Source organism: Egretta garzetta, unplaced genomic scaffold (genome assembly GCF_000687185.1).
Source record: "Egretta garzetta isolate BGI_Z169 unplaced genomic scaffold, ASM68718v1 scaffold154, whole genome shotgun sequence".
NCBI classification, from domain to species: domain Eukaryota; kingdom Metazoa; phylum Chordata; class Aves; order Pelecaniformes; family Ardeidae; genus Egretta; species Egretta garzetta.
Window position 1 is genome coordinate 1,212,461 of NW_009259600.1, and position 15,689 is coordinate 1,228,149.

The 15,689-nt window shown below is 39.6% G+C and overlaps 1 protein-coding gene across 1 annotated transcript in view; it reads right to left on the bottom strand.

The window, feature by feature from the left end:
- RUNX1T1 (RUNX1 partner transcriptional co-repressor 1) overlaps positions 1-15,689 on the bottom strand; it is a 91,980-nt gene that overhangs the window by 21,285 nt on the left and 55,006 nt on the right. Inside the window, exons 5-8 of the mRNA XM_009638333.2 lie at positions 13,175-13,356; positions 5,114-5,364; positions 3,756-3,841; positions 2,902-3,103 (exon numbers count right to left, since the gene is read on the bottom strand). Coding sequence (XP_009636628.1) covers positions 2,902-3,103; positions 3,756-3,841; positions 5,114-5,364; positions 13,175-13,356 — 721 coding nt within the window. The remainder of the gene's footprint in view (positions 1-2,901; positions 3,104-3,755; positions 3,842-5,113; positions 5,365-13,174; positions 13,357-15,689) is intronic.

Here is a 15,689-nt window from a genome sequence, read left to right on the forward strand (position 1 = left end):
TCACAGTTCATCAAGTGAATATATATAAAGTCTGAGTCATTTTTAGACTTTCATAAACATGTATTATTCAGGCTGGAAAGAATGGACCCATCTTACCTTCAACACACTCTCAGAGAATAATGAGAGCTTGTAACCTGTTGTAGCTGGCTAATCTGTGTATCGGATTACACTGCATTAAAATGAATTATCAAATATTTCATTTGATTTCTTAATTTAAAATATCAACAGAAAAATATCGATCAGATACTGTGAACTGTCAAGCTCAACATGATTTACAGGAATGTTGAATTAAATGAAGCACAAAAATCTCTGGCAGAAAAACAGGTCTGCTGGTTCAAAAGACGACCAGAATTTTCTTCAATTTCTTTTGGACTCAAACTATCTATGCTAAATTTCAGCTCAGAGTTTTTCAGCAAGAGCTCTCTATGAAGACCATGGCATAATGTTTATCATAAGAACTTATCACTTCAATGATGATATTTTAATCATAAAGAAAAAGAAACGAAGGCACAGACAATGTAGCCATATGGCCCCCCTTTTTTCCCTCTCGCAAGTGGAGATGACAAGATGGATTTAAGGGGCGGATTACCTCAATTAAAAAAAAAAAAAAAGTACAAAGGGGAATCACTGACATTTAGAATCCCTGCAGCAAAAAACAATATTTACATGTTGTGGCACTTAAATTAAAATATTGGAAGAATTTTTCAACCCCTTCCTCATCACTTCAAAACTACAATAAAAAGCCCTAAATAGAACAGCATCTCAAGGCTCACAGACACTGTTTCAATTTTATTGTACCTCTAAATGTTCGGGGTTTCCATATTGTTAACTACATTACTAGCAGATTTGAGGAAATATAAGGATTACCTTTCCATAGACTCAGAAGTATTTTCTGCCTTACATATCAGACATAAAAGCACTTCTTCTCAATATTTACGATTGACATGGATGCTACAGCACTGAAGTCATCCAAGTTTCAAGTCCATGAGTCTCAGATGTAGTTTTTAAAGCCAAATAACCAAAATGTTCATGTTAAAATTGAAATGGACTCAATCCAACTTGTCCAGTTGTACCCATAGTACTGCAGAGGTGACTGGTGTGTTCAAGGCCGAAGGCTGTGCCATATCATGTCTTTTTAAGAAAACACTTTGCTGTTTCCAACAATTCATTTTGAAAAATATACAAACAAAATGATAATATAGGAATCTAATTGTATGTTTAAACTTCATTTTATCTTTCATTGCTGTTTTTGTGGTTATGACTATTTTTCTTGGATTGTACTATCTATAAAGTTTTGGTGAATGTCGTGAGTTCCAGTTTCTTTGGGGAAATCATAAAGACTCTGTTTCCTTTCATTTTTTTTACCGACTAAGTATACCTACAAGCACCATGACCTGGTTCTTTTTGCATCATAGCTTTACTAGAGAAGGGTGCCACTGCTTTTGATCTAGGGATTTCCTCACAAGTGTTCTTCCTGAAGATGCAGATGTGATCGACATTTCAGATGCTGTATTTATGAGTCTTTCTTTACATTACGTTTAACACTATTCGTACAAGCCATTACCTGAATGCTTCTTTCTGAGAAGGGCTCCTCTAGGGACTAGACTTATTAGTGAAGTTGGGAACAGCATTTCCATAACCCTTCCTTTCACTGACTGAAGCTAATGTATAGAGCTATTGGCTCAGATCATTTGACACACACACACAAAAGGTTTGTTTGTTACCAAAAGGCACTAAATATTACAGTAAGAACTCTAGAGATTTACCAAGAGGAAGATGGAGAGGGCATTAGATTTGTTTTTCTGCTTTTCCATTTGCAATTAAATAAGTTTTATATTTAATAAGTTATTCTTAAGGGCAAAAGGAAAACACAGCTTTAAATAAAATATAGTTGCAAAATAGCACACATGCAATTCCAATAATGACTGCAGTTGATGATGATTGAGTAGATAGCATATGATATGGCCTGATTATTTGATAATAATCAATAATAAAAGATAAATAAAAGGCTAATATTAGACAAGCAATCACTGTTTGCTGTTCTCTTCAAAAGAGCAGAGAACAATAAAAAGTCATCACCAAGATGTGTTTCTTTACCACACCTGCCATAAAAGTAAGGGGATGGGGTAGAAGCAGGCCAACACATTCATAAATCACAGAAAGTCCACAAAACAGAAGCTTGTTTTCATACAGCGGAGTCATCCTGGAGTGGTTGTGTGAGGTGTTGTGCAAGTGTGACTGTGAAGGTCTGCAGGGTGGAAAGTCCAACTGCTCAGTTTGCTCCTCATAAGTGGGCTTTGCAGCTTGAGCTGAGCTCTGAGCATCAATGTGTAACTACACAGTGGGCAGTACCCAAACTAGCTCAGACACACCTGTGTGAGCTGCAGTGGTGGGCACAGACCTAGGAGGATCATGTGTGGTAGCTGTGGGCATCCCAGATGTTGTTTCTTTCTCATACGGAAACCAGGTAGAGCTAAGAAGTGCCCATATCTTTATATCTCCTTTCATTTCCTTAGAAAGGCAACTTCCAAGTTAAGGCATTTGATTTGAGGTGAAAGCCCTGGGTTTCACAGTGCTAACAACCCAGAAACACCTACAAATTTCCTTAATCAAGCAGGAAAGGGAGGGAGACAGAAGCCTCCCACCCCACCGCTCTCAGACGTTGCTGAACGGAAAGCAAACTACCAAACATCACCCAAAAACCCAAGCCATTCCACGTGTAGACATGACTGTTAGGGCATAAAAGAGCATAAATGGGTTATAGTTCATTCAGTGGTCAGCAGAGAGGAATATTTCACGGCTATCACGGAAAAGGAATCAGAAGAACAAATACAAACTTCATCTAGCATTTAGCTGAGCTGAAGGAAGACCGATAAACAATTTTTAATGAGGATACTGTACCTAATGTAACTGGATCTGGATTCACTGGACTCTGCTGTCTGGAATGACTACTGCTGCTGTTACCGCCTTTTTTTAAATCTTCTGCATCACTGTACCGCCGTATCCAGTAATTAAGCTCCTCACGGTCTGCTTCTTGACATCGCCGTAGTACAGTGAGAGATCGCCTAGTTTTTTCCACCATGTCCATTATACAGTTTAACAGCTATTCACAGCGGTGGATGGAGCAGAGAAAGAAAAAAGAACATTTTATTCATAAACTGACAGAAAAATAAAGAAAACATTAATGGGCTGAATGCCTGGAGTTTAAGAATGAAGGAGCCTCTCCCTGTTATTTCAAATATAGTTTTTTTTTAAGAATGACAAACCCCTCCTGTTTAACTGGTGATCCTAAACTGTACAGATACAGATTTCTGGGGGAAAAGGAGAAGAAGAGGAAAAGACTGAACAGACTGTAGTCCCACCGCTAGTCCCACATGGCAGCATGGAGGCCAGGAGATCTGGTCCAGAACTGATGCCTACAAATGTTATGAGTACTAACAAATTCAAAGAACAAATCCAATTAGCCAGTACTATGGGTTTGGGTCATGTGTCCCAGATCCAGGGTTTACAGCCAAAGAGTCCACTCCCCTTTTAGCAGCCTGTAACAATTAGGATGCTGCAACAGGCACTTTACAGCAAGGGCTGATATAAGCTACCTAATTAGGAATATTAAGCCCCTACACAATAAGCCCAAACACCAATATTTTAAAAACTGGCCCAGGGATTCAGATTTGTTTTAAAAGAAAAACTTCAAATTCCTATCTTAGGAGGGCTCCTCTCAGACAATTATACATAAGAGTACATTTAGCCCTTACATGGTCAAGGTGTTTCCACTCTTCTGCCCATTCTCTGTCTGTTAGCCTGTGATCAATCATTTCTTCTTGACGTGTGCCATGCAACCCTGCCAAAAAGGAGCAAATCATGTTTACAATGTTGGGAGTCCTCTAGGGGGAAAAAAAAGAAAAAAGAGCCTATCAGACAAATATATCATACATTACCTGGTCTAATATCAGGAATGACACCACAAAAATAAATGGATGCTTAAAAACTTCACTCTTAGTTCTCTTTAGCACTTTTCCCCACACAAGATACTACTGTTTTACTCATTTAATGTCTTCAATTCTGCAAGTTCTGAAGGTTGTAAAATGAATTCTCACAAATGGACATAACCCTTTCTGATTATACACTGTTATTACATACATATATATCACTTACTAGATATAATTTTTCATTTGCACTACTTATAGAAGTCAGCAAGACAATTATTTGGTAACTCAGTGTATCCTATACTAGCTGTAATTCAGAGAGTTGAAAAAATATTAGTATAAACTCAATGTTATTTCACTAAATGCAGTAATTACTACCATGTCAACAGAGCGTCATTAAGGGTTCATCCCTTCACAGATGTTTAAACAACATGTGGTTAAAATGTAGCACATATATCAGAGCAGCTGACAACATGATACAACCAAGCCAGTATTTATTATCAACACTCAAGAGGAACCGACACTTGCTCTTTGTTTAGCCTCCTCTATACAGATGCTGAATATTTGTAAACGTTCCTCTTTTATTGAAGATTTGTTTAAAACAAGGAAGAACAGTAAGTGCAGATGTGGAGCAAGCCAGGCAAATCCAAGAGCATCAGACTTCCCATTAAACCAAAACGTGCTGCATGGGGTGTGGTTGGTGCTTCTGCTGTTCGCGTCTTCTGCAGACATCCCTGCGCTGCAGTGCACTCTTGGGATGTCACACATGAAACACTTCTCCAAAGGCTTTCCTCTAGTCTAAGCTGAAATCAAGCTGTACCGATGTTGTTATAGTCACAAACGTGGCATTAAAAGAAAAATCAAAGGCTCTACCTATCCTTGCCTGCCAGACACCCGAGTGCCCATGTCATCTATGCGGCTGTGAAAGCACAGGTTCCTCTTCCTTCTGCCTCTCTTGCTTTGGTGTGTAGCAAAGACACAATTCAATCCACTCTTACAAATATAAATCTGAAACAAGCCTATCAGAAGCAGCTAGATGGACAAACACCTATAATGGCTACATCTGAATGGCAAGTATATTTAATCAGCAAAAAAAAAACCCTGTTCAAAATACAGAATATAATTATGAGGAAAAAAGAAACCTAAAAAAAAAAACCAAAACAATGCAGAAAATCAACATGCCTTACCCATAGGTCTGTTTCTGTCCCTGAGGTCCCTGTGGTTGGGGTGTCTGTATGAGTCCCTGTAGTGATGGGCAATGGCCATATCATCCAAACGATAATGCTGAGGTGGAGGTGGGGTGGGATGAGGCAGACCATTGGGCTGATAAGATAAGCCATTATTTGGACTGTACCGCTGGCCTGGGCTAATAGTGCAGGGCCGCTTGCTTGGATGCTCTGAGTGCAAAGGCTCTCTGTCAAAGCCATTTTCTTTGGTTCTGAAAAACAAAGCAAAGGAACTTTAATCCACTTAGCGAGCCGAGCTGCTCACAAACACACACCTCCCACCTACATGTGCAGCTTCAGGGACCAAAGCTTGTTCTTTCACTTTGCTCCGAGAGCGTGGCGTTGCAGAACATTTCATAACACTGCTTATTCAAAATGAACAAAAGACACATTCACCTCGCCTAACTGTCCCTGTAACTTGAGAAATACTAGCAAGGTGAGCCTTCCGATAGAGCCGCTTAAAGAGTGGGGCTGGAGAGAGAGCAGCCTTCCCTGAAATCACCGACTGATGGGATGGATACACACTTAATTGCAGAGTTGAAACCGATACATGAAGCTAGAGTCTGAGAAACTCCTGCTTTCAGTAGGGCTATAGCATATAGTCATTACGGGAAATCTGCAGTTAAGCAAGTGTGGGTTTTTTTCAAGAGGAAAGCATACAGTCTTATGGTAGTGCATGTCAGTGGGCTGAAGCTTGCCAATACATACTACACCAGGAGAAGCTCCCATAAAGATCAGTGTCATGCTGAGACTTTGGGCAGGAATGACTCTAGATGATGAGAAATGCTTCCTTTAGATATTTTTGTACCATCTGGGCTATTTCAGCCAAAGGTGCTGTGCCTGTCACTAATTTTCCAAGAAGATGTGGTTAGACTCAAGACCTCAATAACGTCCAAGATTTCCCACTCCGTTACTCTCAGACAGGGTTTTTCTGCTCAGGAAACTTTGAAGAGTTATCAAGGAGAAGGGCAGTTTTTTATTTTATACTCATGACGTCAATTCATAATCAGCTATTTCCAAAGAAGTCTCCATTTTGCACCTCTGCCTGAGAAGCTGGAACTCACACCAAACTCATCTTCCATTAAAATAAAAAAAGGCAGGGTTCACAACTCCTTTTAGGGAAGCTGCATTTCACTGAAGTATGGGGGCGTTTTACCACTGGAATAAACAAAACCTACAAAATATTAGCTTTGAACAGAAAGGTTATTAGAAATAAATATCACAAACTGTTGAGGTTGCATCCCTTCCTCCAAAAACTTTTATTAAACAGCTGATATATTCCAGCCTTTTTTAAAGAGAACTTTCTCCTCCATGATTTACAGATGGCATAATTTATCTTCCCAATAATAACCACATTTTTTGTCACTTTGACAAGAAGGTAAATTTAATTGTCTTGTTTGCCTGCTGTTAAAACCAACTGCCCTTCAACAAAGCCTCCCCCACAAACCAACCAACCTTGAGGGACTGTCTGTGGAGAAACAGTCAGTGTTGCCCCTCAGTAGGTTCTCCTTTAACATCCATGAGAGGAAGGATGAAACCGAATCTTTGCCAATGTCCATTGGGAGAGAGGATCAAAGTAAGGTCTTGCAATTACCAGCAGGAAATGAAAAGATGGGTTGCACTGTTTTCAGAAGGAGTAAAGAGATTTTCCAGGGACCTCACCACAATCACTAATGAGAAGCTGCAGGTACATATTTTTTATTATACCTTAACTTGGCAAAGAGGGGAGAAACTTTCACCAATACAGCAAGACAGCTGTTCTAATTTTGGGCAGAGATATAAAAGATAATACTTCGTAAAGGGGAGTATGTACGTTGGTCCAAAGCAAACGCAGAATGGCTGTGGAAACTGCTAATCAGGAAAACCTGAGGACCATCATGTATTTTTAATGACTTCTGACATGATGGAACTTCTTGCAATACTCTCAATGGGTAGTGATGTTTCTGACAGCTCTCCAAGTCAAGTTTTGTATTTAGTTGCTGGTGTGTGTTTTCTTTGCACATGTCTACTCAAACTCAATGCCCAGGTCTTTCAATTGTAAAAATACTATGCAAGCAAAAAATGGACTGTCCTGTATGTACAAGCCAAGCTATTCCTTTGCCAAAGTTCTTTAGTGTTACAGTTAGAATAAGCCCTAAGAAAAAATCAGAAACAGTAAATAATTAAATAACTTGACTTTTTTTGATCACTCCATGTAGGAAAAGCAAACCAGAAAGCTGTGACAAGTAGGAATCCAATTTTCCTTTTCTGCACTATAATTACATGTTAAAATCATATATTTTCATACAAATTTACATATTTGCACCTTACTGTACAGGTGCTTCTGTGGGTTTTTAGGAATGATTTGTACTAATATAGCTTAACTGGAATGCACTGCATTAGCTTGGACAATCAGAATATCCCATTTTCTTCTAGAACTCTGAGTTCAACTAACATAGAAATTAACATTACCATTGAAAACACATTCACTTAAATTAAATTCCTATTTTTGCTACTGTGCTGGGCAACGCCCAGTCTTTTTTGGGAGTTAAAACCTTAATTCTACAATTTTTTGGTATATTTTCTGCACTCACCAAGTAAATAACTTGGCAGAATACCAGAATGAGACCATAGATAAACTCATTTTGTGTTTCCGACCATATAAAGTATATAAAAAGGTAACAACTTCCAAAGTCTCATCAGAACAGCAATCACTGGCAAATTTACGATGTCTGAATATGTTGAATGTAGTGATAAAAGACAAAGTACTGAAGCGTGCCATAATTCAGATGCCCTGAACTCAACCTACTATTCTGCTTCTGATCTCAGTCCTACTCATTCTTCCAGGCCTCACCCCCTTGGGACAGCAACGTTTCCCCAGGCACCCGAGGAAGCGCTCCTGTTTCACAGTAATTGGCAGACCTGCACGAGTTCCAAATCCAAAACTGCCATAATTTTCATCGGATTCTTCTGACTTTTCAAACAACAACCAGCTGTAGAGAGGAAATAACACTGAATGTGTAGGAAGCCTAACTGACACATTTTGTTGTTTTTCTTTTCCTTGCTCCTGTTGGTCACATTTTCCTTGACGTGAACATAAATTGATGCTGTCATTTGGAAAACCAGCAATATGATAAAGATGGGGTCTTTCAGCTATGAACATGCAAGGGTTTACTTGGACCCATGATTTATTCAGATTAAAGATAGCAGAATTGATACTAGTCATTAGTCTGTATCCATTTAACAGACTTTATGTTGGTTGTAAGTTATCACCTCAGTTTTAAATTATCGCAATTTATGGATAATTTCTGGGTAGGAAACCTGACCATGCAAAACTGCCTTGGCTGGAAAATTAAGTTTTGCCTGATCAAGAGTATTTCACCAATTTCACTGAACACTGAAGTCAGCTTGCAAGAAGGAGGCAAAGCTGTTCATCTGCTATTTGTGCAAGATGCTTTGGATTAAAATTGGACTTCCACCAATGAAGTCTTGATGACCAAACAAGTGACAATGCTTTGCTGGAATAAAATATTTTCTTTACAATACTGTGTTACGGAAAAGATTAATATTACCTTGCTAACAGTTCATATTAAGAAAATTCTTTTAAAATTCCTCGTGACTACATATGGCTTACAAGGAACACAGCTGTAGGAGCCATGAGCATCTTCACCTTACTGAGATGTGGAGGAGCTTCTTCAAATAAGAAGAATTACCTAGCAGAATTATTGAAGTTGGTCTCTGTGCCTAGGTACCTTCAACATGAATTCCTTGTCAGGGGTGCCAAGGGTACAGCAAGCACAGCCATGCTTTCTAAAGTCAAAAACCAATCATGGCCACTTGTTTTCTTCTCACTCAAAATTAGAGCTATTCTAACAGATTATTTTGCTATCCTATATCCACTTTGTAGGCAGCTGTCATAAGTGTAGAGTCACTATAAGACACGCTCATGTGCCATACAGCCCTTCCCAGCAAGATCAAAGGATGACTAATTAGCAAGAAGTCTTTTGTCGTTAATGTATTTAAAATCATGTTATTTATAATTAAGCATTCATTCACCAAAATAAAAACTCACATTGGTCCAAGTTCCTTTGCTTTACTACAGTAGAACGTAAACTTCAAAAGTTGTAAACAAAATATAGTGAACACTTTGTTCATGACGTGTCATGAACAAATTACCAAAATGTGTTGTCTCCTCAGGTGTCAGTTTTTCCTCTCTTGCAGTGACTGATGGTTCCCAGTGTTATTACAGAAACAGATTGATCTTTTTAATGAGCTAGTTTAATAGACTCCAAAATCTCACCGTGGCTGCTCATCCGTGTCAGACCATATGCACCAAGAAAACATTCAGTAAAACACAAAGCTCTGCTGTCAGATTGCTCTATAAAACCTCACATACAGTAGACTTGGATATGCAGATAAATAACCAGAATTGGAAAATGCATATGCAAAAAAGGTTCTGAAATTATAAGCAGAAAAATTTACTGTATGTGAATTTTCTTTAACAGAAAATCCACAAGGTGGATGTGGTTGTGTGCAACACACACATTCTACTTCCTTTGCATAATCCCTTACCGTATTTTACCCCAACTGGAATCAATGGTATGCAGTTACCCATGCCAAAAAGAAAAATGCAAATATGGAAGAACGTGTGTATATATATTTCTAATATTTATGTGTACATATCATACACACACACATGCATCTATATATGAGGGAGAGAGTTCTATTACATACACATTGTATACAACAATATATATATATGTCTCTCTTGTATCCCTTGGGAAGTGAAAAAGATACCACAATTTACTCTATTGAGAGATCTATCTCCAAACAAAATTATTCCAACTGTATTTAGTTCCCCTGGAAAGATGTTACCTTTTAGTCATTCTTTTCCATATTCTAGCAGCAGTCACAGCAAACCCTCCTCGCAAAGGATGCCTCATATCTCCCGCTATATTTTTGTATTTGAAAACTGCCTAGATACCTAAACAAAAGGTATATATATTTCCAGATGTTTCCTCCTGCTCCTCTGTAAACAATTAAAATAATTAATAGTGTAATGAGTATAAAGCAAGGCAAGTATTTGGTTTCAATGCTCACTCAATCTAGGCATGCTCTGACTCTAAGGACAAGTTTTTGTGGTTTATTTACTTACATTATCCAAATTAAAAGGTATGCAAACTCCTATTCAGTAGATTTAAGAATCTTTCCAACAGGACCTTGTTCATTTTACTAAATCTTTAGTACAAATGTTCTTGAGTGCACGAGACAACTCCACCTAATTCGGTTCAGCCAAAACTACCGTATGAGTTTATTTTTCTCTGTATAGCTTTAATTACAGTCAGCAGAGAAGTAGGTGTGACTAACCAGTGACAGGGTTGCTTGATACTGCAGAAAGCCAACTTATTTTTTAAGCTCAAGGCACCATACCAGTGGGTGAGCTGGGCAGTATCTTTCTAGGTCTTTCATGACAGCAAAGAATCTCAGGGTCAAAAAAGAAAGGATGGGTTTCTCTGAAATGCCACTTCCCCAGAACTAGGGAACCTAGTCTCAAGCAGCGATCGACAGAATTTGTCAGTTGATAGCTTTGGCACCTCAGAGCGCATGGGCCATTGGGACACCTCACATTACAGCCCCTCCCCGGACCCTGGAAATTCAAACACAGTGTCTCACCCACAACATGGGAAATTAAATTGTCTACCACTCACCCCCAAAACTGCATTACTACCTAGAGGGGAACTGAAGACTCCCTGAACTGGATGAAGCCTGCAAGAGACTTCAGTTGTGAAGGTACTTACTTGAGAGCAGAGACTTCAGAGTTTCAAGAGCACCTATGTATTTTAACTAAAAAGAAACACTGAGAGCAAAATCCGTAAATCAGACTTAAATCTCTCTAGGTCTAGACCTCAGTTTTAATTAAAAGATGAAGGCTGACTTTAAAATCCAATATTCTTCTGATCTGCCGGTGCCCTTATGGGCTACTCTGATGTCCTTTGTGCTGTAAGACTCATATGGGGTCTTTTCATTACTGAGTTCTTGTACCGGTCTTCACCTGCACCACCCATCCCTTCCAATGCAACCAGGACTAAAGGTACCATAGGTGAGACCATACTTATTACAAAATAACCAAAATTCAGCACTGTCAAACTGGGCCTCAAAGGGGGGGAGTATTATTCCAGAATGCTAAGGAAGAAGAATAAAGTAAATATTTTATTGCCCATTTTTCCTTTGTGGCCTTATGGGAGAAGCAAGTAATACTGCTCTCTATTAACAGGAAAAAAAGTAAGCTAGGGTTGTCAGGAAGGCACACCCCTCTTATCCTCTCTGTTCTCTGTCAAGCAAGACCTCACGGGCTTATGAGATAATTTAATGTGTGTCTATCTATTTGTAGGAAAAACATCATGTCTGCAACTCACGCTGGACTACAAGATGCTGATATTTAAGTTATTCACAAGATGCACAAGATTTTAAGAGGCCTTCTTAATAGACATTTTGGTACACCACTCTGCAGACTGAGGACACACAGCAGAACTGCCCCAGGGAGCCAAATTTCAGCTTTGGCACATTATCTCTTTGCATGGAATAAGAGACTCCATTGGAAACATCTGAAAATTAATCATCTTTCTTGGATGCAGTTAGCAGGTTTGTATTAGCACTAATGGCTGTTTCAGTTTGGTCTAGTTGTCAGGAAAAATGGTGAAAACAGGGTATATGGAGAAGGGCTTCTCGGCTGGTATCTTTTCTTTTCTTGCTGGTCCATAGGGATTTTCCTGAAACACGCTCTAAAGCAAAATATTTTCACATTTTTGTCTATCCAATGGCTACATTACTTTAATTTTTACTGCTCACTTCTGGCTCTGAGTAGCTTTAAGTTTTACTATACCGACATTTTCAAGATCTTGCATCTACATCATTAATATCTCACTTTCATAATATGTTGAAATATTTGGTGTTGAATCTTTGCGCACCAGCCTCAGGAACTTTCAGGCTTTGTTTTCTCCACAGGCTTTGTGCTATCACAGCCTGTCCCTACACAAAAACATCACCTGTACAAACTTGCAAGCCTTCTTGACTTTGTAAATCTTCACCTTTTTCCTTTAAAATATAACTAGGACACTTGCAATCCCTTGCGCATGCAGGTAGTGGCATTTGGCAGAGCAGCATTATAAAAGTTGTCCATGCTATAAATACATGGCAAACAAACCTAAGAAAAATCCAGTATTTGGGCCTCCTAAAGTTACCATTTATACGCTAGCCAAATTTCTAACGCTATCAAGGGAAGACAGTTAAAAATAAATAACCATAAGAGTAATTTTCTTGTAACACTAAACAAAGAACTTTATTCAAATAAGAAAAAGAGAAAAATGCTCCGTATCCCTAAAACTGCTGTACTTCGCACATACACACTTGCTCACCCTGTTTCTGCATGGACTTCTCTCAGGTCAACAAAAAAACCCCCGAAATTTCCTTATGCATATTGGATATACGGATATGGAAACATGGCACAACAGAAGGAGTCAAAGCCCTGACTGCACTCCAGAGCTTGCCTTGTACTTCCCAACAAGAGTGCCTAGCCACTTTCCCCGTAATTACTGTTTAATCCAACTAAACCTCAAATACAAAGGATTTGCATCAGGAGCTGCAGTGATCTGCTGCTCACCACCTTATGCTGCAGAAAATTACTATGCACTAAATAGGCAGTATGGCACTGGCCAGCCGGTATTATTTTTATGTAGATATGACCACGGCGCATCCTCAGGCTGCCTGAATCAATGTATGCATGTATTTATATTTATATTTATACACACACACACACACACACACAGAGAAACACACACATATATGTATATATGCACATAGACACATGCACAAAGGTAATTTGGCTGTTGCACAGCTATAACCAGGGCAGGACATGCATCCAGGGAACACCATCCCAGTTCCCCCAGGCACCCACCCACGCGCTCGCCCCTTGCTAGCGGAGCTCGCCGCGTTTGACCCAGGGGCCGTTTCTGCGCAGGGTGCGCAAGGCGCAGCGGTGCTCACCTGTCTGGAGTTCGCCTCTTCCCGTTTTCGTTCACATCGAGAAGCAGCTCTGAGGAGTCAACAGGTGAGGTGGTGCTGGCATCCAGAAGCAGCTGTTCGTGCTGGGCGAGGTACTGGGCTGGGTTCTGCTTGGCTAGCCTTGCACAGTGCAGCAGCTCCCGCTGCAGCAGGGGCAGATTGGCCTGCAAGAGGGTTGCACGCGTTAGGAGGGCGGCTTGCAGGCAGTTTCAACAGAGATGAAGCAGCAAAATCAGAAACCAAAGGAAAGCCGGCTCTGGGGTGAACCTGTTGCAAGCATCCTCAGTTCGGTGTGTTGTGGTTAGCTGCCTGAAAGCAGGCAGCTTCCTTACGGGGTCAGGTCATGGCTGTGGTATGTATGCATACTTACAAAAATGGAAAATAAAACCGCAGGTGCTGTGAGAAAACTAGGTCTGAGCTCCACCTGTTTAAAAGGAGAAAAAGCACTTCCCTGGCTGACTTCATCTCCTTTTTATCCTTTCTATCCAAAGCTTGAGTTCCTATGGAACAGTCGTTTTCAACAAGTGACAAACCTTCTTCAGTATTTGTTTCCCATTCAGACTCCAGTTAGTTAACCAAATTCGGAAATTGTTTGAAACCATAGGATCTGCGGCTCTATAAGTTGCCTCTGTCACCACGCTTCAAGGGCCTTGGGGGAGAACAGGATTGCCCTCAGCTTTCCCATTACAGTTACAGTTACACGTTAAGATAAAGATTACAACAAAATCCCATGTTCCAGAGCTTCAGTTAATCACCCAGAGGGCTATGACCCTCCTCCTAGCCAGATGTACCTTGAAGTATTTTTAACTTTCTTCTCATGGCCCTGCTGGGACTTGGATTATGGGCTGGAGAGTACCAGGACTCAGCCACAGAGAACTGAAAATGCTCATTGATCCCTGGGTGGCACATTTTGCCATCTACTGGGGTCACACTTCTTGCCAGATTTGGGACCAAGGTGGAACTGTATGATCTTCCCATCGGAGCAGACAGTTACACATCCTGGGAAATGTCTTCCATTCTCTGCAACATATGCATCCATAGATGCTACATTAGTCCAGTCATTTCTTACCTACTTATTTCTGCCATAAGGTAATGTGGCCTGAACTCTCTTGTTCCATGCCTACTGCACAATGATTTGTTGCCTGGGGATTTTCAAGTATTGGGGTTAAATTTCATGACCTTTAGTAACTAGAGGTAAGACAAAGAACTCCGGTGGTCCCCTTTGAAATAACTCCCATGGGATGGAGGTGGGGGGGGAGATGCTTTTTTTTTAAAAAAGTATAAATCAAAAATGTTCTGAAACTAACATGCAGGGAACAAAGCAAAAAAGGCAGATGTTCTGGAAAGTTTTGAGCACAGGATCTTGGTAAATCACTTTGCCAGAATTGTAGCAATGGCAAAGGCTCCAGCACCTGTTGCTGCACCATAAGAGCAGATCCACTGTGCAATAAAAAAAAAAAGCCAGAACAGGGTTAGTACGTATAAAGCTTTTCAACAGCAAAAAAACCCTTCAGCAACTGCTATCACGTATTGATCTTAAGATGGTAAGACAGGTGACTGTGGAACATGAAGTCTTTTCAGATCTCCACAGAACACAAATATTTTGTGGAAGTACCGAAGAAATACCTTCTTTCGATTCTTATCTGTCACATTTTTGTCCAGGGCTACCACATGACAGAGATACTCAATGCTTTTGTGAGCAGGCTTTTTCACTTGTTTTAATTTGATTACTATTTTTTAAAAGCTCACACAGAATCAAAAGTCAAGACAGCCAACTACCTAAACTGCCTCACATGGCAGAAAATGATTGGAGTAGTTTACATATATTTACAAATAAGTATCTGGAGGAAATAATAGGATCAGATGTACGATTTTAATAGCGATGCATACTTGAAAGAGATATCAGCATATCTCAGCACTCCTGTGAGGTAGAAATGTGAAGTCACCACTTTGCAGTTGGGAAATTAAGGAAAACCAACACATTTGTGTTCCTTACCCACCAGCACAAACAAAAGGGACCTATTTCATACATGGGCACTCCTGGCTCCTGGAGACAAGCAGATTTTGAACTTGCTAGCAAAAACCTTGTTTTATTTTACTTGTTTTCCTTCTCCTAAAGAAATGCTCATTCTTGCTCTTTAACCAGGAACATGATGATTTGCAGTTAAAGGTATCCTTTATTCTAAATTGATTGAACATGTTTTCTGTGCACAGAACAGACGTGTACAACTTTTAATGTATTTATTAGACATGGATCTACTCAGTTTCTTAATTTTTTATAAGCTACTATAGAAATCTATGAATGACATGCCTCGTAATTTGGGTTTATAATGGCATCAAGCAACGTTTGGACAAAGAGTTAAATTCAAAGTGAAGAAGGGCTGTATTTGAAAACTTTTAGTTCAACACAACTACGTCAACCTGCTCAAGATAATATTCTAAACAATCTTGATCAAGCTATATAGTAAAAAATAATTGGTTTATTGGAAGAAAAAAA